At 51.5% G+C, this 25692-nt stretch overlaps 2 protein-coding genes across 20 annotated transcripts in view; one reads left to right on the plus strand and one right to left on the minus strand.

Annotated features, from left to right (window-relative positions):
* RCC2 (regulator of chromosome condensation 2) lies at nucleotides 1–7486 on the minus strand. 5 transcript variants are annotated; one of them, XM_085509270.1, is made up of 14 exons: nucleotides 7354–7486; nucleotides 7189–7263; nucleotides 5595–5908; nucleotides 4486–4579; nucleotides 4227–4370; nucleotides 4016–4147; nucleotides 3844–3932; nucleotides 3326–3440; nucleotides 2928–3094; nucleotides 2640–2820; nucleotides 2425–2530; nucleotides 2253–2325; nucleotides 2059–2136; nucleotides 1–1608 (listed from the first exon to the last, which is right to left on the minus strand). In XM_085509270.1, the coding sequence occupies exons 3-14, from the start codon at nucleotides 5901–5903 to the stop codon at nucleotides 1504–1506; spliced, it is 1593 nt and encodes a 530-aa protein (XP_085365396.1). In that variant the 5' UTR covers nucleotides 5904–5908; nucleotides 7189–7263; nucleotides 7354–7486; the 3' UTR covers nucleotides 1–1503. The 5 variants fall into 5 exon arrangements, 4 of the variants coding, with proteins under 4 accessions (XP_085365396.1, XP_032304666.1, XP_085365395.1 ...); XR_014931897.1 differs by lacking the exon at nucleotides 3326–3440; XM_032448775.2 differs by having other exon boundaries at nucleotides 7189–7414.
* Nucleotides 7419–25692, plus strand: part of ARHGEF10L (Rho guanine nucleotide exchange factor 10 like) — a 22995-nt gene continuing 4721 nt past the window's right edge. The window contains exons 1-24 of one of the 15 annotated variants that reach the window (XM_085509222.1): nucleotides 7419–7538; nucleotides 14970–15237; nucleotides 15333–15360; nucleotides 16621–16709; nucleotides 16864–16947; nucleotides 17148–17293; nucleotides 17675–17791; nucleotides 18516–18624; nucleotides 19202–19294; nucleotides 20104–20210; nucleotides 20353–20430; nucleotides 20512–20691; nucleotides 20841–20957; nucleotides 21052–21144; nucleotides 21344–21517; nucleotides 22224–22369; nucleotides 22876–23060; nucleotides 23156–23271; nucleotides 23615–23742; nucleotides 23839–23939; nucleotides 24152–24273; nucleotides 24505–24591; nucleotides 24674–24903; nucleotides 25076–25230. In XM_085509222.1, the coding sequence (XP_085365348.1) occupies nucleotides 15018–15237; nucleotides 15333–15360; nucleotides 16621–16709; nucleotides 16864–16947; nucleotides 17148–17293; nucleotides 17675–17791; nucleotides 18516–18624; nucleotides 19202–19294; nucleotides 20104–20210; nucleotides 20353–20430; nucleotides 20512–20691; nucleotides 20841–20957; nucleotides 21052–21144; nucleotides 21344–21517; nucleotides 22224–22369; nucleotides 22876–23060; nucleotides 23156–23271; nucleotides 23615–23742; nucleotides 23839–23939; nucleotides 24152–24273; nucleotides 24505–24591; nucleotides 24674–24903; nucleotides 25076–25230 (2905 nt within the window). In that variant the 5' untranslated portion in view covers nucleotides 7419–7538; nucleotides 14970–15017. Of the gene's footprint in view, nucleotides 7539–10298; nucleotides 10427–11179; nucleotides 11384–13899; nucleotides 14146–14969; nucleotides 15238–15332; nucleotides 15361–16620; nucleotides 16710–16863; nucleotides 16948–17147; nucleotides 17294–17674; nucleotides 17792–18006; nucleotides 18143–18515; nucleotides 18625–19201; nucleotides 19295–19491; nucleotides 19720–20103; nucleotides 20211–20352; nucleotides 20431–20511; nucleotides 20692–20840; nucleotides 20958–21051; nucleotides 21145–21343; nucleotides 21518–22223; nucleotides 22370–22875; nucleotides 23061–23155; nucleotides 23272–23614; nucleotides 23743–23838; nucleotides 23940–24151; nucleotides 24274–24504; nucleotides 24592–24673; nucleotides 24904–25075; nucleotides 25231–25692 lie in introns of those variants that run through there. The other 14 variants (XM_015882659.3, XM_085509220.1, XM_085509221.1 and 11 more) reach the window with 14 other exon arrangements.

Here is a 25692-nt window from a genome sequence, read left to right on the forward strand (position 1 = left end):
GAGAGGCGTACACAACGTCCTTTATTTAAACATTTACTCCAAGAAATATAAAAAAAATTAAGAAGACAATGACAGCACTAACCAGGAACCTGTTGCTTCATCTAAAGAGAACACTGCTCTGAGAGCACTGCGGTTTATTATTATTTCATGCTTCCAGCCTCCTCCTTTTGCTGGGATGCAATGGAGCACAATGGGACCTGGAGCCCAAATTGCTTTTTTAGGGGGTGAAAATGGCTTTTTGCTGATTTTCCACCCCTGTTCTTGGGCTGCAGGATATGTTTGTGCCCATTTCGGGCTGGCAGATGATGGGGATGACCCTGAAATATTGCAGGTAGAAAAAAGTGGGGGTAAGGTTCTAAAAGCCCCATTGGGGGGTGCTGTACGCCCTGACCTCCTCCTGCAGCAAATCTGAATATTGCTCTAAAAAACCAGAGTTTCTGACAACTCTGCGCTGCTGCTCTTCCTGTCCTGGAAGCTTTGACTCTAACACACCAAAATAAACCCCAAAATGAACCCTAACCCCAAAGCAAACATAAAGAACCCTCCCCCCATCCCCATTTTTTTTTTTTTTTTGTTATTTTTTTTTCCCTCCATAAAGTACTGCAGAGCTCCCCACAGCTGCATGGGGGGAGCGGAAAGGGATTAAAAATAATCAAAATAAACCCTAAAAACTAAAAAATAAGGTAATAAAATATCACCCTTGGGTTGTGTGGAGGCAGAGCTGGGCTCTGCGTGTAAAGGCACCTCGTTTCTCCAGCACAGTGCACAGCGTTGCCCCAGGAAGGGCTTTTGGCAGATACCAGGCTGAAATAATAATAATAATAAAAATAATAATAATTAATGGGGAAATAAAAGAAAAAAAAAATAAAAAAAGAAAATCAAAAAAAGAACAAAGGGGAAAAGCTTGCACGATGCTTCAGGGCCCGCTCTTCATACCTGAGATTGCCCTGGGATGGGCAGTGGGGGTTTGGGGAATCCGCGGGTTTGGAGGCATCCAGCTCAAAAAAATGATGCTGGGATGGAGAAGGGAGCACAGGGTTTGTCCCTATGGGTGTGAGATAACACATCTGGTCCCAGATTCCCAGAGGAAAAGGGATGCTGAGGAAGGAGCGTAGGAAACAACCCTAAAATAACAGCACCCAAAATAGAGGTCATTTGTGAAAAATGCCCCCCAAAATTGTGATGTCAGGAAAAATGAGAGGTTTTACTGGTTGAGTTTCAAGCCTTCAACCAGAGAAATTTGGTAATAAGGATATTAAAAAAATGTAAAAATCTATGCCTGTCCAGGTGAACCCAGCACACCCCTTTCTGTGCGGAACAGCAAAAAATGAATTAAAAAAACCCCAAAAACCCAACAACTAAAAAAGCCTGGATGTGCCAAAAGGTCCTGCGAGGGTGGGGATGGGAAATGGAAAAGCCACGGGGAAAGGTCTTGGCCGTGGAAGGGGGAACCCAACGCTTTGGAAATTGTAGGAGAACAGGTAGTAGAGCCGTGGGTCGCCCTCAGATGGTGCGGGGGTTGTACTCCGGCAGCTTGCGCAGCTTCTCCTTCTCGGCATCGCTCTCATCGCGGGCAATCACCAGTGAGTGGGCATAGCCCATGGCCACCTGCAGGGAGGGGAGGGTCAGGCAAAGTCTTGCTCCTGTTGGTGTTGGACCCACTTCCTCTATACCGGGCTGTGCCTGATGAACATCCCACAGCAGGGGAAAAGCATAGGTGGGAACACCCCGTGGGCTGGTGGTAGTATTACATGGGCAGGCACAACGCATGGGTGACAGCATCCCATGGGTGGCACCATCTTTTGGGTGGGGAGAACCTATGGGTAGGAGTGTTGGATAGCTGTCAGCATCCAATGGGTGGAACCATTACACTGATAGGCCCAACACAGGGGTGGCAGCATCCCATGGGTGACAGCATTGTACAGGAGGCACCAACTCACAGGTAGGAGCATTGCATACTTGGAAACAAGGCACAGGTGGGAGCACCCATGGGTGGGATGAGCTGTTGATGGGCCCAGCCACTGCTAGGGACACAAATGTGTTTGGGTTCCTGTTTACCTGCTCTGTATAGATCCCATCCAAAGTCTTCACCTCTTGGGCAGCTGTTGATGACTTGGGCTTGTGGTCCCCGTAGCCCTGGAAGATACAAGCAGAACCCCAAAAAACTGTAGTGGGCAGACACGCAGAGCCTCAGCTCCAAAAGATGTGAGGGGTACAACTGGATGGTTTAGGGTGCTGTAAATCCTTCTTACCAGCTCTCCAAAGGTGGGAGATGGGCCCCAGCTGATGGTGCTCTCATCTGCTGCCACGATGATGCTGCTCTTTCTGCAGCACAGTGCAAGGTGCTGACTCCAGCACCCTGCACCCGCAACCCCCCTGCACTCCAAAACTACAAAAGGGAGATTTTTGGGGACCATCACTCACCCACAGGCCAAGCTGCGGATCTTCCAGCCACACAGGTCCTGCACTGCTTTTGGGTACATGGTGGACTCGCGGGAGGTGTTGGTGGCACCCCAGAAAAATAAGCCACCTGCAAGCCGCCAAGAACACTTATTAGGGCTGTTCCTATCTGTGGCATTTTATATCTATGTGGATTTGCTCAAATCAACTGAAATTAGGGACGCAGAGTGACCACTCACCTGTCTCACTGACAGCAAAGGAGCAAGTATAGCCAGCGTAGATCTGTGCAGCTCCTCGGCCTGGGAAGTCAAAGAGCTTGACCAAGCGTGGCACCATCTCGTCCTTCTGCTCTGCGTGGCCCAGCCGCCCATAGCCACCAAAACCCCAGGAGAAAACACGCTTCTGGGAGTCCAAGACAAGCTGTCAACAGGGGAATGTACAGTGAGCAGGGCTGTGTGCAGCTTTGGTGTAGACAACAGTAACGGTATGAGCTGCAAGCAAAAAGCGAAGGGCTGCTGACTGCTCACCGTGTGGTTGGCCCCACATGCCACGTCCCGCACCACCACGTTGGGGACGGGCAGGATCTGCCCATCTTTGGTCTTCTCAATGAAGATGGCCACGCGGCGAGGCACCAGCTCGCAGTCATACTCTATGCGCTGTGCTCGGGCGATGAACTTCCCATCCGAGTTGTGCCCTACACAAGGACACCACACCACCAAGAAACCCATTTACCACTTGCAAAACCCCTTTTGTTTCATGTTTGCATCCTGTTTTTCTTTCTTTTTTTTTTTTTTTTCCTGGGAGCTCCTACATCAGCTCTGAACCCATTTCAGAAGTGGGAAAACTGAGCAAAGGAATGTTTCCTACCCCCAGAACTCTGTAATAGCTCAAACCTTCAGAAAACCACCTCAAAACACGGCCATACCCAGCTGCCCGTACTCTGGGCACCCAAAGGAGTAGAGGTTTCCTTTGCAGTCCATGATCATGCTGAACTCAGCCCCGCAGGCCATTTTGGTGATGGGCTGCCCATTGTACATGATCTGTGAGAAAGACAAGAAAAAGGCAAAAAGTTGAGAAAGAGCACCTCTGGGAGCTCACCCCCATTCTCTCTTGATTTTCCTTGGCCACAAGTTTCCCTAAACCATCAGGTTTTCACCCTAAAATGGAACAAGAGACTTGGCAGGATACAGCCCACAATCCTACAAAATTTGAACACAGTTGTTTTTTCCTAATGATGTCATTTTCATGCTGCATTTTGTCCACCCCATTTCAAAGCATCTTCAATAGGGATGTGCTCACATGCTAAAGGGGAACACCCCAACACCCTAATGGGGTTTGGGCTCAGTGAATGCAGAATATGCTGCTTTTCATCCCCCTCCCTTCCCCCCCCCACAAAAAAAAAAAAAAAAAAGAATGGAAAAGCATAGAACAGAGCAGATTTACCTGTGTAGGGCTTGGAACAGCATCTGTCTGGTTCCCAAGACCAAGCTGCCCCATTTTGTTCTCCCCAAAGGCATACACAGAGCCACTCTCTGCCAACCAAAAGTAGGGATAAAACATGAAACAAGGGCATAAATCAGCAGCTTTAGGGCATTCTGCTGGGGTTTCCCCATACCTGTGAGAGCCAGCGTGTGGTTCCGGCCGCATGCTGCCAGCACAATGGCCTCACTGCCCAGCACCTCGATGAGCTTGGGGGCTTCCACACGTTTTGTGTCCCCATGGCCCAGCTGTCCCTTCTCGTTGCGACCTATGGGAATCATTAGGGTTTGGGCCTCATGCAGCGTTTTCAATGTTTTTTTTTAAAGGTATTTTGGTGTTTAGCTCACCCCAGCTCCACAGCTTGCCCTCAGCAGTGATGAGGAGGCTGTGAGCAGCACATGGTCCCGAAACCACAGTCCGCACCTGAATACCTGAGAGACACCCATACCTGTGTGGCCCCCATAAATTCTGGCCCAGGTTTCGATATGCAGCTGGTGGGGAAAAAAAACAAAACAAAGAACAAACAAAGGTTGCACAGCATGAAATTTTTTGTTGTTGCTGTGTTGTACGATGTTTGGTGATGCAAATGCAGTGCACTTTGCTCACCTTGCTGCTTAGGCACTTCTTTGCGGCCGATCAGGTCCCAGTTGGTGGCCCCAAAGATCAGGAGCTGTCCTCTGCACTTGGAGCCCTCAAGTTTCTGCAAGGGGAAGGGAGGATTTGTCACATCTGCAGCAATGTCAGCCATGAGGACATTTTTGCATGCAGGGTGGATATGGGGCTGCATCCAAGCTTGCGACCAGATTTCATTCCTGAGCCAAACTGACAGGGACAAGGGGGATTATTTCCAGTTTTGCATTAAGACTGCCAGCGTACGCTGCATGCAAGCACTGCATCCCACTGAGTTAAAAATTCTCTAAATGGGTCAACGTGGAAAAAAACAACCCAACAGCCGTGGCTGGGCTTCCCCTTGAATGAGGGCAAAAGCAGGGCCCTGTAGTGCCGAAATAAAGGGGGACTCAGCCTCCACAATGAGAGGTGCTCTGGGGCAACTGGGGATGCAAATAAGATGCAAATTTTGGTCCGGGGGCAAGCTGGGAGCACAAAGAGCTGCAATAAAAGGGGGCAAATCTGGGGTTGCAATGAAGGTGTGAGTCGGGGGGTCATTAAGGGAAGTTCATGATGGGATGCAATAAGGGGGGGCTAAGGGGGTGCAATAGGAGTGCATTATGGGGTGCAGTGGGGTTGTGTTAGAGGGATAGAATGGCTGTGCAATGAATGGGGTGCATTAAAGGGGTGCAGTGGAGGGCACTAGGGGTGTCACAAGGGGGTGTAAGGATGAGGTCCAAAAGGTGCAAGGGGCCACAGAGGGTAAAGTGAGGGGGTCTATGGGGGGGTCCAGCAGGAGCGCCAAAGGGAGCTGCTATGAGGAGGTGCAAAGAAGGGGTAAATCAGAGGGGAGCAAAGGGGGGTGCAAAGCCGGGGTGAATTAAAGGGATTGCAATGCATGCATTAGGGGATGTGATGGGGGGGTGCACTTCGGGGGGGCAGAGATGCAAGGCAAGGGTGAATCAGAGGGATGCAAAGGGGAGGGTGGAAAAGGGAGTAAGGGAGCGCATTCGGGGGGTGCCGAGGGCTGGAAGGGGGGGTGCGCTGGGGTGCAGAGCAGGGGATGCCATGGGGCTGCATTAGGGCACACGGGCAGCGCAGCTCACGATGCGCTCCTTGCTGTGTTCGGGCTCGCAGATGACCACGGCCTGTCCCCGCGCCGCACCGCCGGGCCCGGGGCCGAGCGCCGAACCCGAGCCGGGCGCCGAGGGCCGGCCTGGCCTCCTCCCTCCTCCTCCTCCCGGGCTGCCGTCCCGCGGCCTCCGCTCTGGGGGCGCCTCGTCGTCGCTGCTCCCGCCGCTGCTCCCGCCGCCTCCTCCGCCGTTACGCGGCCTCCGCCGCCCTCCCGCCGCCCCGGGCCTCCTCCTGCCCGGGCCGGGCTCCCAGGGCGGCCCCGCCGCCTTCCTCCGGGGCATGGCGCCTGCGAGGGGCGGCCCCGACACTGAGCGGAGCCGGCAGGGCCCGGCCCCGCGTGGAACCTCCCCCTCACACCGACACGGCGCTGCCAGGCCCGGCCGGGACAAACCCACCCCCCCGCCGCCATCACAGCGCCCCGGGCACACGGGGGGCACACGGGGGAGAGCGCCTCATTGTGGGTGGGGGGGTCTCACCTCATAGATGGGATAAGGAGGGGGAGGAGAGGGGGGGGATATAAAGGTGTTTTTGGGTAGTGGGGGGATGGAGAGCGGCAAAAATGGATGTTGGAGTGTTAAAATGGACGGGGTACAAAGGGGTGATTGGGAAAAAGGGGATGGGGGTAAAATGGGATTGGGGGCTATGAAAGGGTTTTGGGAAGGGGGGTGGGAAAGGGTTCCTAAAGGGTGAATGGAAAGGGGGGTAGAATGGGAGCGTGGGGAAAAAGGGGGGTTACAAAAGGTGGTTTAAAAAGAGGGGGGGGTCAGGGGGGGCTACTGGGTGTCTGTGCGAAGGGATGCAGAAAGGGACAAAGGGGGGATATGGAAAGGGGGGGTCATCACATGGAGACTTGTAAACGAGTGCAAAAGATGATGTGCAAAAGGAGGGTAGAATTGTGGGGGATGTTAGAAAAAGGGGGTTGCAATGGAACGATGTGCAAATGGGATCGGGGTTGAAACGACGGTTACAAAAGGACGATTGGGGGGGGGGCTGCGGGCAGCAGTCAGTCCGTCCCATTATAAACCCACGCATCACATCCCCCCGCCTTCCATGGAAAAAAAAAGGCTCGGAAACCATCGCCCCCCCCCCCCCAAAGGGAAGCAGCGCTCCGGGGTCCCTCTCACCCCACACCCCACACCCGCACACCTGCTCGGGGGGGGCCCCGATCGTGCCGCCGCTGCCTCCGAGCCCTCCGTGCCTGTTTGCTGGGGGGTCCGGGGGGCGATTTTTGTTTTGTGTGGCCGAGTCGGGGGGGAAGGGGGAGATTTTGGTGGGGGTGGGAACGCCAAAGAATAGCCCGAATGGGGGCTGCGGGAACAGCAGCCCGGGGTGTCCGCTCCGTTCCCCCCCACCGCCCCCCGTCCTTCCCCTCCGTCTGCCCCCGCTTTTTTTTTTTCCTCTGTAATTGATTTGGAACAATGGGATCTCTGTCTGTCTCTCGCTGCACCACGTGGATCCGCCTTCCTTCTCTCTATTTTATTTTCCCCTTTCCCCCCCTCTTTCCCCCACACCCTTCGGCCCCCCAACTCCATGCCTTCCCCCCTCCCTCCCCCACCATTTGCAAACCTGGTTTAGAGCGAAGGGTGCAGCATACAGACAGCACCGACCCCGGGGCCTTTGCAATATTTTTGGTGGTGTTTCCTGTTGCAGGGAAAAAAAAAAAAAGGAGGTTGTGTATTCTTTTTTTTTTCTCCCCTTCTCTCTCTTTCCTCCCCCTTAGAGCCCACCCACCAGATGCACTTAAAATGTAAATATGAGCCGCCAGAAGAAACGCTGCGATACAAAACAGAAACACATGTACGGGCAGGAAAAAAAAATGCAAAAAGAAAAAAAAAAAAAGCTTCAGAGAGGAAGAGGCTGCAAAGTCCGGCGGTGCACAGACAGCTCCATCTTTAGGACAGGAAGACTGCAGGAGGGTGAGAGCCGTGCAACAAGGGGTTCCCTCAGTGCATGGAGGATGCTTCCATCCCCCTTCTTGCAAAGTTTATTTTTGTTTTGTTTTGTTTTGTTTTGTTTTTAATTATTTTTTTGCTTTGGAAAGGTGCATCATGCACTGCCTGATGGCAAAGCATTTGTTTGGCTGAGAGGTTGCACCCATAAAGTCTTGTTTTTTATTTTTTCAGGTGCACATGCTCTTCCTAGTGCAAAAAGTTTTGCTGCCACGGTTTATTACATCCCTTGCAATCTTTATTGCAGATGGAGGATGCACTCATTCCCCTTATTCGTTTTTTATTGTAGGAGTAAAGGTGCACTCCCCCCTTTTCTTGCAAATCAAGTATTTTTGCAGAGGAGAGATGCATCAACATCCCTTCCTACAAATCAAGTTGGAAGAGAGGGAAGATGCATTCATTCCCTTTGCAGAGAGAGAGAAGGCGCACTCATTCCACTTACTGCAATGAAATTGCATTCATTCATCTCACTGGTTTTACAGGAAGGAAGATACATCTCTCCTCGCTATTGCTGAGATTTTGCCAAGATTTCCTTTGCGCAGATTTTGCAGGGGTGGGTGCATGCCTGCTCCCCAACCCAACCCAACACAGCAGCAATGGATGGATGGACAGTCCTGGGACCTGCTCCCAGGGGCTGGTGGTGAGTGATGCCTCATGCACCATCGTCTGCAACTGCTGCAAAACACTGCAGAGGGCCAAACCCATGCAAAACTGCATTTTCAAGAGGATTAACTCTTCAGTGGTGTAAAAAGGAAAAATGAAGCTGCTTACTGAATCATCCGTGCCACGTCTCGGAGCACGATTTGGAGACCAAAAGCAAAACAGAGGCAGGAAAATGCTTTCAGAGTGGCGCCAAGATGCCTGTGCAATGCCAGGCTTTGCAAAAAGCATTTATAGAGCAGCAGTGTCTCTTTGCTGCTGCTGCTGGGTTGGGTTTCAGCAAGCAGTTGCACTGAGGCCAAGTTCCTCCCATTTACCTTCACAGCCCACAGCAGCTCTTTTCCCATAACATCCCACGCTGCCGATGTCACGCTGCATTTTGAGGCACCTTATCCTAACTCTGATAGAAGTCAGCACTGGAAATGGAAAGATTTGTTTGCAGGAATGCAGGGACCCTGTTCGTCTGGGGGTTCCAACCTGCAATCTTAAAGCTGTGATTAAAAATGTGGTCAGACTTGATGATCTTTGAGGCCTTTTCCAACCTGGGTAATTCTATGATTCTGTGAAAAGAATGCTAGCTGCTCTAAAATGTGTTTTTTTTCCCCCAAAGTGCTAATGGAGTTATAAAGGGGTTGGGTGGAGGGGGAGATTTCAAGGTACAAAGTGAATCCCTTTTCTTTAGGGCTTTTTGCCCCTACTTTGGCCAGATCCCTGAGATAGGACTGAATCGAGGAATCCTCAGCTCCAAAGAGTTTTTCCCTTTTTGGCAGAGGCGGCCGCTCAGGTTGCGTCAGGTCGATGGTTAAACTGTTTTTTTATGGGATGAGGACGAACTGGTCCGGCCTGTTCTTCCCAAAGGCTGCGGGACGGGGAGTGACTTCACCCCAAATGCCCTCACATGGAGCCCCCTCTGGATCCATCTGCAGCTGTTGGACGCCCAGTAGATGATGTTTGGGGCATCCCCAGAAGCTCAGCAGCTGCAAAGCAGAGGGGTTGCAGCACACTGTGCCTGCACTAAGCACCCAGCGCCCCGCTCTGCTCTGGGAATGGGGTGGGTGCAAGCGTGGGAACTGGAGCGCTTTGCATGCGCTCATTTGCTGCACTGCATCTGCAAAGTTGTATTTGGTGCGTGCTGAGTTTTCCAAGCAAGCAGCACAGGAGAGGAAGAGCTGGAGAAATGAATGTTTTTAGTCCTGTTTCTCAATAAAATAAACCCACCATAGGGATAATTTGCATTTCTAGTGACTTGGAGTTGTTTGCATCACATGCAGCAGCAGCAGCAGCAGAACTTTGCATGGCAGTGGGGTTTGCAGTGAGGAAATGGGCAGGGAGCATGGGCTGGGGGGTGGCAGCCTTTTGAGGTACCAGGTTTGCTTTGCACACCTGGGGTACCCGGGGGGGTCTGGTCTGATGCTGTGGGGTTGTTGGGTGCCTCCATTGCCAAGAAAGCTTTGGGGGTTTCCTCAGGACGTGTCTCTGAATCCTACAGGGCAGTGCCAGCAGAAGCATCCCTACACCAGCTCCATCCACCATGCATGGCTTTGGTGCTGCATGGGTTTGACTGTGCACAGTTTGGTTGCGAATGGGTTTGGTTATGTAGCTGTGTGCAGTGCATTTAGTAGGTGCAGAGGCATGCAAACAGCCTGCACAAGTTTTGGTGTTTGGGGACCACTTTGACAACTTTCATCTTCATTGCAGCCATTGCTGAGCGCTTTTGTGTGCCCAGCGGAAGGATTTCAGTCACTGCTGCAAAGTCCTTGGGTACCTTTGGAGAAGCTCAGAAACTTACGATTTACTGTTAAAGATTATCTTCTGCACATGAAAACAATACAAAAAAAACCCAAGAAAAATTAACTTGATTTGCACGGTGGCAGCTGGGATGCTGTTACTCAGCCTGTGCTGGGGTCAAAGTCCTCCCTGCTGCACTGCTCTTATTCCCACATGCAGCTCTGTGGGTGCAAAGCAGCGATGCCATTACCTGCAGGACAAGGTGGTTCTGGCTCTCCTGAGTCACCCAGCGGGCACCAGTGATTATAGATTTTTTTGCAGGGCTTGTCCATCCGGTTGGGGCTGGGACCGGCCTTGCAGCCACCGCCTGCGTTTGCAGAGAGGCGTTGTGCAGAGGTGTGGCAGCGGGGTGAGCTGGGGGGGCCTTTCTGTGCTGGGAAAACACAGCCCCAGTGCTGATGAAACAGGTGAGGCTGGGGGAAATTGGTAGAGATGCAGCATTAAAAGCAGGTGTGTGTGAGGTGGCCTTTGCATTGCTTTGACTGATTGGGTTTGATCAATGTGGTGTTTGGGGAGGGGGGAAGTGATTGGGATGAAGCATGTGGTGAGTTTGGTGCTGAGATCTGCTGGGCCAATGGCCGTGAGTGGGTTGGCAGTGATTTTGTAGGGTTGGATTGGGGTCAGGAGGCATTGCTGGCTGCTCCAAAACGTTGTGGCTGTGATAGTTTTGAGGTGGGGTGGAAAAGGGCTTTTCCTCTCTGCTTGGGGCCAGGAACCAGCAGCTGCCCTGGGAATGGGGACAGAGATGAGGCTGCAAATCCTGCGCATGGCAATGCATTGCAGATTTGGGCAAAGTACCCTCAAAATAGGAACATGGTGCACGTCCTGTGGATAGTAGCTGTGTTCTGGGGCTGCAATCTGCAGCAAATGGCTTTGGGATAAGAAATTTAATGAGAAAATACTTCTCTTTTGTTCATTTGGGAACACACTCTGTAACCAACCCCTGCAACCCCAGCTTTGCACCGGGCTGGGCCGGGGGCTCTTTTTGCACAGTGAACTCAGCAGCAAGAGAGTGAACAGGACTGCAGGGTACAAAGGGTTAAAAGTCAATTTGGAGGGGGTGGGGGGCAAGAAGGACTAGATTGGATTGGATTGGTGGCAATGAGGATGTAAATCAGCGATGCTTTGGGAAAAGAAAAGGGAAAGGCGGGGGTGGGGGGGGAGCTGCCCAAATCCCAGCATCCCTCGCTGCCCAACACTCCCAGCTCTGCCAGCGCCGCCTGCCCGCGGCCCCAGCTGGGAGCTGCCGGCCATGGGGACCCTCCTATGGGGCTGGAAGGGCTGCGGGAACACTTAGGGCCCCCCCACTGCCCTCCTGCTTGGCCGATGCGGACACAAAGGCGGAGGAGACGCGGCCTTCCCAGGTCAGCACAGCCCCCTTCCCTTCCTCCCTTGCTTCTTTTTTCCCAGTCCCTGTATGTGTCTGTTTGCACTTATGTGTACCCTATGTGTGCATAACCTTACATCTATAGGAGCGAAGTGGCCCTTCTGTAAGCAGGAGGTAGGCTCGTCCCTGCCCTCCTTTTGCAAGCAATTGGGGTTTGCTGCAGGAAAAAGCTTTCCCTTTATATTCATTTATTATTATTGCATATGATTATATAGGATTGAGAATAGGGAGGGAGGGAAGAGGAAGATGCTGAGCATTGGCCCTTATTGCTGCTGCACGAAGCGATTCCCGCACCCATTTCTGTTGTATTCCTCCCTGTTTTTTGCACTGCTTGCAAATTGTGGAACGCTTGTAGCCCCCCCCGAGCGTGTAAGCAAAGCATTGGGGTGCTGTGCACCCACTGCTGGAGCTGTGCTGCTTTGGTGGCGTAATTGAATTGCAGCATTTGCACCCACGCATGCCTGCCTTGTTTTGACGTTTATTTTTTTCCTTTATTTTTTTCCTTTTTTTTTTTTTTTTTTTTTTGCAGGGTTTGCAGCAGCCCTAATGCTGTTTGTGCTGTTTTGCTTTTTGTTTTTTTAATTTTTATTTTTTGGCAACGAGAAGGGTTTCTCCTTTATATATAATATTCCTCAATGATTATTTTCATGCATGCTTTCCTAAGGTCAGCAGATATAACGCTTGGTGCTCATTGCATTTTTCCTGTTTGATTTTGTTTTTGTTTTTTTGGAGGAAGGTGTTGCACTGAGGGTGGGGGGGGGCTGGGTGTGTGCTGCAGAGACACAAAGTTTGCAGCGGGGATGGAGATGTGTTTTATCTCTGAGCTTTGTTTCAGTCATTTCGCTGTGTGTGCAAAGCAAGGTTTGCCCCCAATACTGGGGGAAACAGGAAAAAGTGGACAAACAGGGCAGGAAAAAAGGCTTCTTATGGTGTGCTGGGTTATATATGTTGTCACCCCCGGCACTGATTTTTTGGAATGCTTTGTGTGTGTTTTTGTTTTTATAACGGCGTTTTAAGGGTCATAATTCTGATTTATTTTTTTCTTGGGGGGGATGGTGGAGTTGGTTGGTTTTTTTGTGCTGTATTCGCTCTTCTCCTGGTGCACGTTGGGCGAGGAATGAATTTTCCGGTTGATCAAAGATACTGAAAAGCAAAATAAAAAGGAAAGTGGGAACAGCGCAGCGCTGGGTTGTGGGTTCTGCTTGGAAACACACAGCAGCGGGGATGGGAGCTCCAAAAAGAGCTGTTCTGAAGCAGAAATGCAAACACTGCTCAGGAGGAGCTTTTCCCATACACTGAAGCCTTTTGGCGAGAGTGGGCTAATAAGAAAAGGGAAAAGAATTCTGAATTTATGTTTGGTTGAATTTTGGGTGCAGAAAACCTCAGTGTGATAATTTGGGGGGAGGATGCTTGGTCCCCAATGCTTGGCCCCCAAACTCCAGATCTGAGTATTTGGAAAACATGGGATAAGTCTTCCCCATTTCACTTATTCCCAGACTGCATTTCGCTCCCTGGAGCCCTTATATCTTTCCACCTCACTATGGAACTGTGAGGATTTCTACACGTGGCCCTTAAGTGCATGGACCCAACTGCTGCTTAAATTGCAGCTGTTACAGGAACCTCCATATTATGTCACATCCTGCATATTTTTTTATTCCCAACTGATGCTTAAAGCAAACTCTGCTTGCATCTATTGTTGAGGTCCCCATCTTATATGTTAAATATTTTAACGAGAAGTGGATGATGCTTTCCATGGAAATGCCCCCAGATTTCCAATTTCCACCTCTGTTTTTGGGGTGGAGTAAAGCTCAGTTTCCCACAGGCAGCCCAGAGGTGGCTGTGGGACACAGAGATGTGTCCCATGGGCAGGAGGAAGCAATAAGGAGGTATATGAGGAAGCAGTGGCGGATCCTTATTGCTGCCCACACCCGTTTTTATGGGTGATTTATGGGCTGGAGCACTGCCTGCTGCTGTTCTGTGTGTGCGCTCAAAGAGCTGCACTTGGGATCTCAGGGTCTGCACCTGGGCATCCTTTTGCCAGCGCTGTCACCTTGAACTCAAGCCGTGCACTGACCCATTTGTATTGGCAGGAATTGGGAACTTGTGGGGTGGAGGCCCCTTTTTGCCCTCTTTATTCCAAGAAGAGCTTTGGGGCCGCGTCCTGGGCTGGCAGCCACCCCATCAGCTGGGACCTGTCGCTCGGGCACAGAACTAAAAATACTGAGGCTGGGTGCCAGTGTCGGGAGGAGGATGCTGCCTTTAGCAGCTGGCCCCGCATTTGTGGCTTTATTTAGATCCATCTTTATTTATTTCCCCCAGTTGGGAGGGAGACAGGGTGGCATGTTCAAGTAGCTTTAAATCCATTTTTCTAAGATATCGTTGCAGTGTTACACCGGGTTCCTCCACTTTGCTCCGTCCCATCTGGATGTGTTTTCTCAGTGAGATGCCTTATTGGGAACAGGGTAGGAGCAATGCCTTAATTTCATCTTACAGAAATGCAGTTAAAGCTCATGGCTGGGCTGGAGCCCTGTGATAGCAATGGGAAAATAACCATCCCTGGGACACATGGGCTGATGGGAGATTATGTCAACGGTCAAAACAGTAACTGACCTTATAGTGGGATCAGACCTGGTCTGAGCATCGCGTTGCCATCCTTCTCCCTGAAAGCAAGAAGCATTTGTGTGCTGGAGCCAGGCTGCAGGCAGAACTGCTCCCGGAGCATCTTTTTCTGGTGCCCAGGTGGTTTTTTTAATACTTTGGTTTCTGGGGGGTAATTCTGTGGGGGATGTGTTTCCTATTGAGTCTTGATTTGCATCTGTAGGGATAAACCTGGAGCTTCCCACCCCCAACGGGTGACTTGAACTTGTAAAAGGGGGGTATTTGCAATGGAATTGGGCCATGCTTCCCATGCCCACAGCACCCATAGATGTGTAGTCCAGGGCTTGGGGTTGCATAAGGCACTTGTGCACATGGGGAGGATTTGCTACTGCTGTTTGCAAGAGGTTTTGCATCTCTTTTTGCAGGTGAAATGCAAAACTGAGTAGTTTCTATGCAGCATGGTGGCGGCATCTGTTGTTCACTGGGTAGTGGCAGCTTTTAGGACCCATTTGGGTCTTTGCAGCTTTTGGGACATATCTTGCCCTGCAATGATTTCTCCCCCGTTGCATTCTCCCTTGGGCTAAGGGCTCTGCTCTGCCCTTCCTCTTCCTCCTGGTGACCTTTCGGGACATCTCATGTTACTGGAGCAGACAAACTATTGATCACACAGAGGATGTTTTGTTCTTCCCACTCCCTGAGCACGGCTCAGTCCTTCAGGATGAATATCTGAAGCTGGGAGGGGGCTGAACTTGGCCATGTATGGGTCATTTTGGCCATATGCATGCATAAGATTGATTGGGTGATGCAAACTTGCTGTGCATCTGAGAGCGTTGTTTCTGCTTCCTTGCAAGGTTTTGCAGCGTTGGGACAGGATCTATTTCACTGTAGGGTCCTGAGGGATGTCCACTGGATGAATATGAGGTTGCTGTGTCTTCTGAATCCATTTTTCCTTTCATTTCCTGCAGGAAAGGCTCAGGGAAGGGCCCAGGCAGAGTGTGTGGATCCCCTGTGCTATGGCTTCATCCCAGCTGCCCCCCTGCCCCACAGTAGGTACTGTCCTTGCTTCGCAGCCCCCCAGCAAGCTTCCCCCTGGTGAGGAGGACCTTGGTGAAGCCTTTGACTTCGAGGACAGTGATGAGGAGGAGGAGGACGAAGATTCAGCCACTGAGCCAAGCAGGGGAGCAGTCCTTCAGGCCCCTCCTCGCAGGCACCGTGTCACCAGCTCCAGCACCGGTGAGGTCCCGTTGTTTCCCAAGTGTCCACTTTGGCTGGCCAAGCTCACGAGCTCAGCCACTAACCTGATTTCTCTTTGCTTTTTCCCCCTACAGAGGGGCTGGTGCCAGAGACCCAGGAAGGGTACGTGTAGTTTTGGGGAGAAAATGCCATTTGGTGGGTCACCCCCTTTCTTAGCGTGTCTCAGCCTGGTGCTGTGCCTCACTTTTCCCATTTTATTCCCATTGCTTCATTGCTGCTTATAAAAAGGCTGGGAGCGTGGAGTCTGAGGTTGGAGCATGCAGGAGTTTGGGGATGTTGTGGGGGGATTTCAGGGTACCTGAGGTGGGTTTGCACACAGGCACATCGGGGGAAGATATGAATCTGACAGTGAGGAGTATGTACAGCATGCAGCAAAATGGAGCATCACTGGAGCATCTTACTCCTGATCTTTAGCTTTGTGAAGAACAAAGATTTAAAAAAAAAAAAAAAAGCCTTTGTTTTTATGCTTGTGCATCAAGCCCATGTAGTTGGTTTTTTTGTTGTTTTTTTTTCATCAGCCAGCCCTAACAATGGGGTCTCCAAGCCCCAGAGCAGCAGATGTGCAATATGATGCAATAGAGCCGGGCACACATGCAGCAATGCTGTGTCCAAAGGCTCAATATCTATAGCAACCAGTGGCTTTATGAACATCTGGGTTGAACAAAAGTGCTCAAGCAGCTGTCAGGATTGCTGCAAAGCACTGTTTTATTTGCACTTTTTTCTTCCTTTGTACTGAGCTGCATCCCTCCTTGCGGGAGTCCCTGTTTTTTGCAGTTTGCAATTCTGCTGCTGGAAAGATGGAGGCATCCCACCTCAGGTTTTTAACACATCAGCTTTTCTGTTGGTGCAAAACTTCCTCCATAGGCTGCAGCTGAGTCTTCACCCTGGGTGAGGTGGAGGCTTAATTTTGCTTAATTTTGCCAAATCGGGGTGGGCTCCTGTATGGGAAATCACAGCCTGAACCTCTGATTAATCAGCTGAGGCAAGTGCGGGGTCAGCTGCGGGAGCACAGGTGAGAGTAATGGAGCTGTGCTCCCGGGAGGGGTGGAGCTCGACTCCACCTCCTCTAAGACCTCCTTTAAGTGCTGACCCTCACTGAAGCAGCATCTCTTGGAGATTGCTCCCCGGTGGAGACTGCCTCAGCTTTCTGGTCAAGGCATCAACATTGGTGAGTTTTTCTTTGCTAATAACCTTTGAATATTTACCATCATCTTTGTTAACATCTTTATATTAGCCACCCTTACATTCCCTCATGTTGAGGAGTGGTAGGATTTGGGGTGTGTGTGCGCAGTGGGGACTAATGCAAGCTCCTTTTGATGCCCTTGGAGTTTTACACTGATGGTGTCTTTGCCTTCTCCACAGGCTGCCGGAGGGAGTGAGCAATGGGGAAACCTGTGAGGACCCCCCTGATATCAACACCCAGACCTGGAAGAGGAAAAGCGGCCGCCGAGGTGGGTTAAAACACCTGGGGTGAGGGAGAGAACAGCTTTAGCCCCACATCCCAGCCTGGGTTTGGGGTTGGGGAGCAATTTCCCCACCATAGCTGGATTTTTGGGTGGTGATGGGGATTTCTGGGGCTGTTTTCCTGTTTTTCATCCTCTCAAGGTGATCGCTTGGAGTTCACAGTGGCAGAGGATGATGTGATTTATGATGACGTCCCCTGTGAGAACCTTGATGTCAACCAGGAAGGTATGAGCAGCCCTTCGTCCCCAGATCCTCTTCTAGTTGGGCCTGTGCACCCATTTCACAGATGGGCAAATTGAGGCCATGGGAGCAAAATCCACATACTGTACTGCTAGAGGGATCCACAAAAGGGAGAAAAAGCAGAAAAACAGCTGGGATCATGGGGCTACAAGTCCGCAGGGAAAAGCAGGATTTTTGTCTAACAGGGCGCAGCCTGATCTACGAGGACGTGCAGCGGGGCGAGGAGCTGGGCTGGAGCTCCAGTGAGTTTGAGAGCTACAGTGAGGAGTCGGGTGAGGAGAGCAAACCAGAGGCTGAGCCAGCCAAGCACCGGACCTCCTTCCAGCCCAAGGTGAGGCTTTGTTACTTATTCTCATTTATTGATTATTTTTCCATGTGTTTACTGGAGATGTCTTAGGGCTTGCTCTCCACACTCTCTCACGTGATGCACAATCAGCACAATGACACTTTTGGATTTGATTTCTCTATTTATCCTTTTCCTTCCCCTTTTTTTATTTTCCCTTTTGCATCTCAATGCACGGCTGCTGCTCCCTGCTCACTCCCTTTCCCTGCCTGATTATGGGAACCTGCCACCCCTGTTGTGCTGCTTTGGAACGGTTTCGTGGTTTCTCCTTATTTTTTTAATAATATTTGGCTTCTCACCTGAATCTCTCTTCTCTGCCCTCTGTGCACCCTCTGCCTTCTCCTCCTGCCTGGTTTGCTTGGGGCTCAGCTTTCTCCAGACCTGAATAGACTAAAGGAGAGATACGCCAGGACTAAGAGGGACATTCTGGCTTTAAGAGTTGGGGGGAAAGACATGCAGGAGCTGAAGCAGAAGTATGATTGGAAGGTACTGTCCCTCCTTGGTCCCTTTCCTGTATTTCCCGGGGGGAGAAAAAAAGCCTGTAAGGGTATGAGTGCAGCTGTGCTCAGTTCAACCCATTTTATCTAGTGATGGGGTCATCCATCACTATCACCTTTCCCCCCATCCCATCTGCATCCCTCCAGTAGTTATGCCCCTGATCTGCCCACCCCATCAACTCTTTGGGTTTTTATTTTTCAAGGGGCGTTTGGACAAAACGAGGTTCAGGTGTGCTAAGTGCAGCGGAGAAGGTTTTACCCCCTACAGGGTTGGGAAGGAGATAATTGGGAGTGGGAGAGAAACTTATTGCAAAGCCTTTCCCTGCCTCAGAGCATTCAGGTTGGTAGTTTGCATCTGGTTTATGCTGGGAGTTTCTCAGTTTGCACTAAAACTACTGCAAGTCCAGGTGCAAATTCGTTATGGCCCTAATCACAAAATCCTGCTGCAGTACAGTCATGTCACACTTCCCTCCCTTTCTTGGCTTTGGCTGCATGCTCATGCTTTGCTGCGCTGCTTGCAAGCTGGCACATCACTGTGTCCCCATAAAGGAGACAGAGGTGGCCCCTTGGGTGCTCAGGCCCCTCCTTTCTCAGCTCCCCCATCATTCTCAACCTTCCTGGGAAGGAATGGGGATGTGTGATGTCCCCAAGGCATTGTCAGGGGGGGTTCTCAGTGCTGTGTGACATTGAGCATCCCAACCTCTTTTGCTCAGATGACGCAACTGATGAAGGCGGCCAAAAGTGGTACCAAGGATGGGCTGGAGAAGACCAAGATTGCAGTGATGAGGAAGGTGACCTTCCTGCACCGTAAGGAAGTGCCAGGTGAGTGGGGTGTCCCCTTCCAGGCTTATATCAATCTATCTAGAATCATTAAGGTTGAAAAAGACCTCTAAGATCATCCAGTCCAATCACTGACCCTTCATCACCATGCTCACTAAGCCATATCCACTGGGAATCTACCTTGTTCTTTCTCCAGTTTGTCTTTTGCATTTCATGATTTTTAATTCTTTTCCCCCTTTGCTTATTCTTATCAGCCCTCTCCCTGCCCTTCCCAAAGCATCCAGCCTGTGGGTGTCCTATTTGCACATATTTCAGGACAATGCCAGCCCAAAGAGTATTTGGGCAACGTAGGAAATGATGAATTTTGGGTGAGATTTGAGATGTTCTGCAGTTTTCTTGATCTATCCCATTAGTGCTATGGGGTGAGGTTTGGGTCTGAAGCGCTACTTGGGGTGTGAACAGATCCTTTCCCTGAAGATAGTCCCACAGCTCTACTTACTTTTAGTGGCACATTATGTTCTTCCCATCCTTGGTAGATAAGAAACAGCCCTATTTTCCAGCAAAAAGAAGGAAAACTGCACTGTTTAGGGGTATCCAAAATATGATTCATACCCCATAGGGGATGGGGAGCGTAGGAGAAGGGTGAAGGAGGCAGAAAAGCTACTACCCACCCCTGGCATCTCAAGGGGGTCACTGGAGCATTGTGGACAAGGTAGGATCTTGCTGGGTGGCCCCTCTGGATCCACTGGGGCCACTGGGGATCTGCTGCGTGTGCTGTGTCCTGTGCCAGTCTGTGGGATAGTACCTTGGGGTGGGATTTTGGCCAAAAGGATGCTCTGAACATCCCATATGCAATGCTGGTTTTAGTGGGGGGGGAAGGCACCCAGGATGGTCCCCCAGAGCCACCAGCGACGCGTTGGGATCCTCCCTTCCAAAATTAGGGAAGGAAAAAGGTCACCCGGGCGGCAGCGCCCTCCCCTCTGGTTATTTATATGCACAGCGATGGGAGCGGGGTGCTGGGGGCCGGGGCAGCCGTAGCGGGGCCAGCGACTGCAGCCATGTGGAAGAGAAAGCCATCCCTGTCTCATGACACTGTGATCCGTTCACCCTCCTCTTCCTCAGTTGCTTCGGCCTCGGGTAAGGCAGGATTGGATGCCAGGAGGATTGTTGTGCTCTTGCTCTGCACTTTGCTTTGCATTGCTGCTTTTTTTATTTGCCTCTGTGATCAGAGCCATTCTTGAAGGAAGGAAACAGAGAGGGTTCCCTAATGTGGGATGCTTTTGGGGGTGGATTTGGCCCCTTCCCACTGGGATCTGACAGTGCTTCAGCTCACAGAACCCTGACTCATGCTGGTGTCTGGTGACAGCTGCAGTGCTTGAGGGCAGGCAGTGCAGGCAGCCATAAAACCCAGTCAGAGTCCCTGGAGCATCCCAGCATGGCCCCTTCTAGACAGGGGTGCGCTCACCACCAAGGAGCTTGCAAGAAGAATGTGAAATAAGTTTGTTTTGTTTTTTGTGGTAGGAGACTCAGAGGAGGAAGACACAGGTTTCCTGGAGGTCACAGTCTCTGACATGAAGCACCCACCGCCAGAACTTGGTCCCATGCCCACAGGGCTCAGCCCCCAGCAGGTGGGTGCTGGATGGCACATCCTTCACCTTCCCTTTGGGCATTTCAAAATGATACTAATTTTATGAGTGAGTGAGCACAAAGCAGTGTAACTGGGGTCACTTCTGCATGGGGTTTCTTTTCCCCTCCCCTAATTATTTGCAGGTGGTGCGGCGACACATCCTGGGCTCCATTGTGCAGAGTGAGCGCAGCTATGTGGAATCCCTGAAGCGCATCCTGCAGGTGGGGGACCCACTTTTGGGGGGTGTTTTATGAGTATTGTAGAGGGTTTGGGGGATGCTGATGTTCTGCTGTTTATTGTAGGATTACAGGAACCCTCTGATGGAGATGGAGCCCAAAGTGCTGAGTGCCCGGAAATGCCAGGTGGTTTTTTTCCGCCTAAAGGAGATTCTGCAGTGCCACTCCATGTTCCAGATCGCTCTCTCCTCCCGTGTAGCTGAGTGGGACTCTGCTGAGAAGATTGGAGACCTCTTTGTGGCCTCGGTAGGAGGAGAGTTGAGTGCCCTTTCCCAGCAATGGGGAAGGAGGATTGAAGTGATGCATCCTCTGTGGGTACTCCCAGCCTAAGCACCCATAGCCCCATTTTAGGATGCTTCACAGCACTAATCCCGCCCTTCTTCCCTTACACCAAGTTCTCCAAGTCAATGGTGCTGGATGTCTACAGCGACTACGTCAACAACTTCACCACTGCCATGTCCCTTATCAAGAAGGCTTGTCTCACCAAACCTGCCTTCCTCGACTTCCTTAAGGTCAGTGGATCCCAAATGTAGGAACACGCAGCTGCTGGTCACTGTTTTGGGTGAGCCTCTCCCCTTTTTTTTCTTTTTGCTTTACTCCCTGTAGAAGCGGCAGATGGCCAGCACCGATCGGGTGACGCTGTATGGGCTGATGGTGAAACCCATCCAGAGGTTCCCCCAGTTCATCCTTCTCCTACAGGTATGGGTGACCCCATGCTTTGCACCCTACTTTGGCAGGCACAGTGCTTCGGGGTGGCTCACCAATGGGCTTGTTTTGGGGATGACCGCCTGCCTGGGGCTTGTGGAAGGGTTCTTGGGGCTTTCCTTATCGCAGTTTGGGGTTTTCCTCCATCACAGCTTGGAGCTAGTGACACTGTGGTGATGTTTTACCCCCACAGGACATGCTGAAGAACACCCCCAAGGGCCATGCAGACCGCCTGTCCCTCCAGTTGGCCCTCACTGAGCTGGAGACGTTGGCTGAGAAGCTCAATGAGCAGAAGCGTGTGGCTGACCAGATGGCTGAGATCCAACAGCTCAGCAAAAGCATCAGCGACCGCAGCAGCCTCAGTAAGGTGCGTGTTTCAGCCTCACTCCTCTTCCTCATTCCCTTGCAATGGGAGTTTTAGGGGCTGGGTTTGCAGCTATCCCCTCTGGTTGGTGTTTGCAAAAGTGCTGAAGTTTGGGGCTCTCAGGAGGGACTTTTGGGAAAGGCAAGCTCTTGTTTTCCCTGAAACAACAGCATTTAGCAAAAGCAAAAATAAGTCTGCGACTCAGGAAATTTTCATCTGTAGTCTCCTCCCCTCCATCTATCTGCTTGATTTTGCAACCGTTGGTGGAAAACCCTGCACCAAACTATTGCAACACATCCTGGGCTGCGGCTGGAAGCACATGGTGGCCTCTGCAGCCTGGCCCTGAGGCCAGCATTTAGGGACAGAGGACAAAATAAAACCCAAAAGGGGCGTCGGTAGGGGGTCACGATGATCCTTGAGGACTCTGCTTTTGGCAGAGAGGAATTCACATGCAAAGTTGTTGCGTTGTGGTGCAAAGGGCCTCTGTTGTGCAGAGCTGGAGCATTTTGCACAGGCATTGCACTGGGGTGTTTTTACACTTTGGTTGTACAGTGAGCATCTTGCACAGGCATTTCTTCAGGACTTGGAGCTATGCGTGCCTCTCGGGAAGGGAGAATCTTTGCATAGACCCAATGCAGCCCAAACTGCAGGGCAAGAGGCACATGAGAGCCCTGGGGCTGAGCCCCTTACCTGCTATATCCTCCTGCAGATGCTGAACTCTGGGCAGCGGCAGCTGCTGCTCTGTGAGACACTGACAGAGACGGTGTATGGTGACCGGGGGCAGCTCATCAAGTCCAAGGAGCGAAAAGTTTTCCTCCTCAACGATATGCTGGTCTGTGCCAACATCAACTTCAAGTACGTGCTAGCAGCCCCAGGCCACTTTGCAAAAGCGACCCCACCAGCACCTCTCCCCTTCCCCACTTTTATTTTGGGCTTAGAGGGTTTTGCTAGCTTTACCCCCAAACTTCTTAACCTTGCCTTGGAGGAGGAAGTCCAGATTTGGGGCTATTTTGGCCCAAATCCTTGTGTTGAGCATCTGTGCAATGATGCTATGGGAGCTCCCTGGGTTCTGGGGTCTCATGGATTGATGCTGTTGAGGGATAAACCCTCTTCTTGCCTCCAGTAATGCTTTTCTATTAACACTTCCATCCCCCATCCAGGCCAGTGAGCCCAAGGTAGGCACTGAGTGTGGCTTGCTGTGTTTGTGCCCCGTGTTTGGGGGTGCAGGTATGCTCTGGTGCATGTCATGGTTTTGCAAGCTGTGCTCACCATCTGCTTTTTCAAGGGGGATCCAGTGGGGCTTGCAGGATGAGCAACAGCAGCTGCCGATTGATTTCCTATTTCACATCCTCCCTTGGCAGAGGCCAGCTGGAAATTAGCAGCTTGGTGCCGCTGGGTCCCAAATACGTGGTGAAGTGGAGCACAGCCCTCCCGCAGGTGCAGGTGGTGGAAGTGGGGCAGGAGAGTGGTGCCTATGACAAGGACAACGTGGTTATCCACAACGCTGGTGCCAAGAAGCATGCACCCACCGGGCCAGCCTCGCACAGTGAGCACTTGGCCTTGAGCCGCAGGACTGGGGGGTGTATGGGCAAGGCTACTTCCAATCCTGCATTTCCCCCTTTTTCTTTTTTTCCCCCCAAGATAAAGTCTACCTGGGGCCACCGCGGCTTTTCCAGGAGCTGCAGGACCTACAGAAGGATCTGGCAGTAGTGGAACAGATCACCCTGCTCATCAGCACGCTGCACGGCACCTACCAGGTACCCAAATGCCAGCTCTTTGGCAAAGCTCCCACCATTCTGGGGACCGAAGCGCTGCCATTTTGGGGGCAAATCTCTTGCTGTTTTGGGAAGCAACCTGCTAAGCCTCGGCTTGTGGAGCTGCAGGGGACTCGTTTGCATGCTCTGTGCTAGCCCCATGGATACTTGTCATCCAGTTTTAGCATGATCATTTAAGAAAGAGTGACCTATAAGGTCTCTCCCAGCCTAGGTCATTCAGTAGTTGGGTGGGTGGTTGGATCCTGAGCTCCTCAGCTGGTCTTCAGATGGATCCTGGGGACTCAAGCTTCTGAAGGTATTTCTACCATTCCTCTCTTTCCCTCAGAACCTGAACATGACAGTGGCCCAGGACTGGTGCTTGGCCCTGCAGAGGATGATGAAGGTGAAGGAGGAAGAGATCCATTCTGCCAACAAGTGCCGCCTCCGACTCCTGCTGCCTGGCAAGCCAGACAAGTAAGTTCCCAATTCTGGGAATGGATGGGGTTGCTACATCCACACCAGAGAGGAAGATGAGGAGGATGAAGGTGACTTAACAACTTCACCCAACAGGTCTGGCCGCCCCATCAGTGTCATGGTGGTCTTCATCACTCCAAATCCTCTGAGCAAGATCTCCTGGGTCAATTGCCTTCACCTGGCCAAGATTGGGCTGCGTGAGTACCTGCTGGAGTGGTCTCACTTCTAAAAACTAAATCTGAGAGAGAGAGAAGGGTTAGAAATGTGAAGAAATGCATTAGGTTTTTCCTTCCATATTTGTGATGTTTGTTTGGTTTTTTTTTTTTGGGGGGGGTGGGGGGAGATGGGTGTACTACGGGGTGTTGATGCTGCTTAACATGCTTAACTTAATCTACTCTGCTCTCTACAGGGGAGGAGAACCAGCCGGGCTGGCTCTGTCCTGATGAAGACAAGAAGAGCAAAGCTCCCTTCTGGTGCCCCATCCTCTCCTGCCACATGCCTGCCTTTTCCTCCAAAGCCCTTGATCTGCAGGTGAAAGCTCTGTTCATCTGCCATATAGCTCTTTCCCCTTCTGCTCACTTTTTTGGTGGTAATAGATGGAAATTCCATTTTGGACAGGTTGGGAGGGGATGGCTGTATTGCTTGCCAGAAATTGGAACCTTCTGGTCTGGCTGGGGGACAAATTCAAGAAATACAAGCTGGGCTATTGGTAGGGTTTTGATTTTGGGGCATGCGTGGGGTAAATGCAAGTGTCTCCTACAGCTCAGCACTGCTGTGCACAACCCTGTGCAATCCTCACTGTTGGGTTTCTCTGCCGTCAGCACATCGCTGCCTCAGGGCTACCTCTGGGTGAGTAAAATGGGGCAAAAACCCACTAGGTTTGGGTTATTCCCACCCTCAAGATGCTAAAACTTAGTTGTGATCCCCACAGGTTGGGGGTGGCCAGGAAGGTGCGGGGGGACAGGTGGAGATCTTCTCCCTCAATCGCTCGGTGCCGCGGACAGTAAAATCCTTCCCAGTGTCATCGCCAGTGCTGTGCATGGAGTACATCCCCGAGGCAGCTGAGGGGGACACAGTGGGGTCCGAGGAGCCCCGAGCAGGTGCTGAGCAGCCCCCTGCAACTCTGCATCCCACTGTTTGCTTGGGACTGCGGGATGGCAGGTGAGCACTAGTGTGCAGTTATGCATACGCTGGGATGTGCAACTGTGCATCCTCTGTTCCCATAACCCTCCTTTGTACACAATCACTGCAAAGGAGCACTGCACCACAATTCTGAAGCAGTGATCACCAGTACCTCCTGCTCTGCATCCTGCTCTTGCATTTTTCCCATTAGCATCTCAGTGTATGGCAGCGTGGACACGGGGACACAGTGCCTGCTGACCTGCAAGAGCCCTGGCATGCAGCCGGTCCTCTGCCTGAAGCACAGCCCTGAGTACCTGTTTGCAGGGCTGCAGGATGGAACGGTGGCTGCATATCCCAGGAACAATGGTGAGGACGGCAACCCTGTTCATGCTTTGCTGTGAGGATGGGATGCATTGGGTGTGCTGGCTGCTAAATTTGTGCTGGAAGCACCATTTTTGCACCATTCCATCCCTTGCTTTGCAATCCTGAGTGATGGTGGGGGATGGCATTTTGCATTGGCACAATGAATAGGGCTCAATTTGGGCCATACAGTGTAGTCTCAGTGGCCAACGAGGGGGAGATGCAGCACCAAAAGTTTTGTTTGGAGGGTGCCACTTGAGGACTTGGAGTTGTTTCCCTGCTGTTTTTCTCTGTTTCATCACTAGAGGGTAGAAGAGGGCCTCAAATAGCATTCTGATCTGGAAAAAAAACCAACTTGTTAGCTCACAATCTGCAGCAGGAAGCACCAAAACTGCTTTACAGTGCATTTTCAGGGGCTTTACGCCCCACTTTCCCACTTAACAGGCATGCAGGCAAGCATGCAGCTCT

This window comes from Coturnix japonica, chromosome 9, assembly GCF_054131305.1.
Source record: "Coturnix japonica strain WE chromosome 9, WE-NBRP24, whole genome shotgun sequence".
NCBI classification, from domain to species: Eukaryota; Metazoa; Chordata; class Aves; order Galliformes; family Phasianidae; genus Coturnix; species Coturnix japonica.

Coding starts and splice junctions, on each gene's coding strand:
- RCC2 (XM_085509270.1), bottom strand. CDS start 5,903: ATGCCCCGGAGGAAGGCGGCGGGGCCGCCCTGGGAGCCCGGCCCGGGC. Junction 3,441..3,843: donor CTGTTCCAAGCCCTACACAG/GTAAATCTGCTC, acceptor TCTTTCTCACAG/ATCATGTACAATGGGCAGCC. Junction 2,137..2,252: donor CTCCCACCTTTGGAGAGCTG/GTAAGAAGGATT, acceptor TGTATCTTCCAG/GGCTACGGGGACCACAAGCC.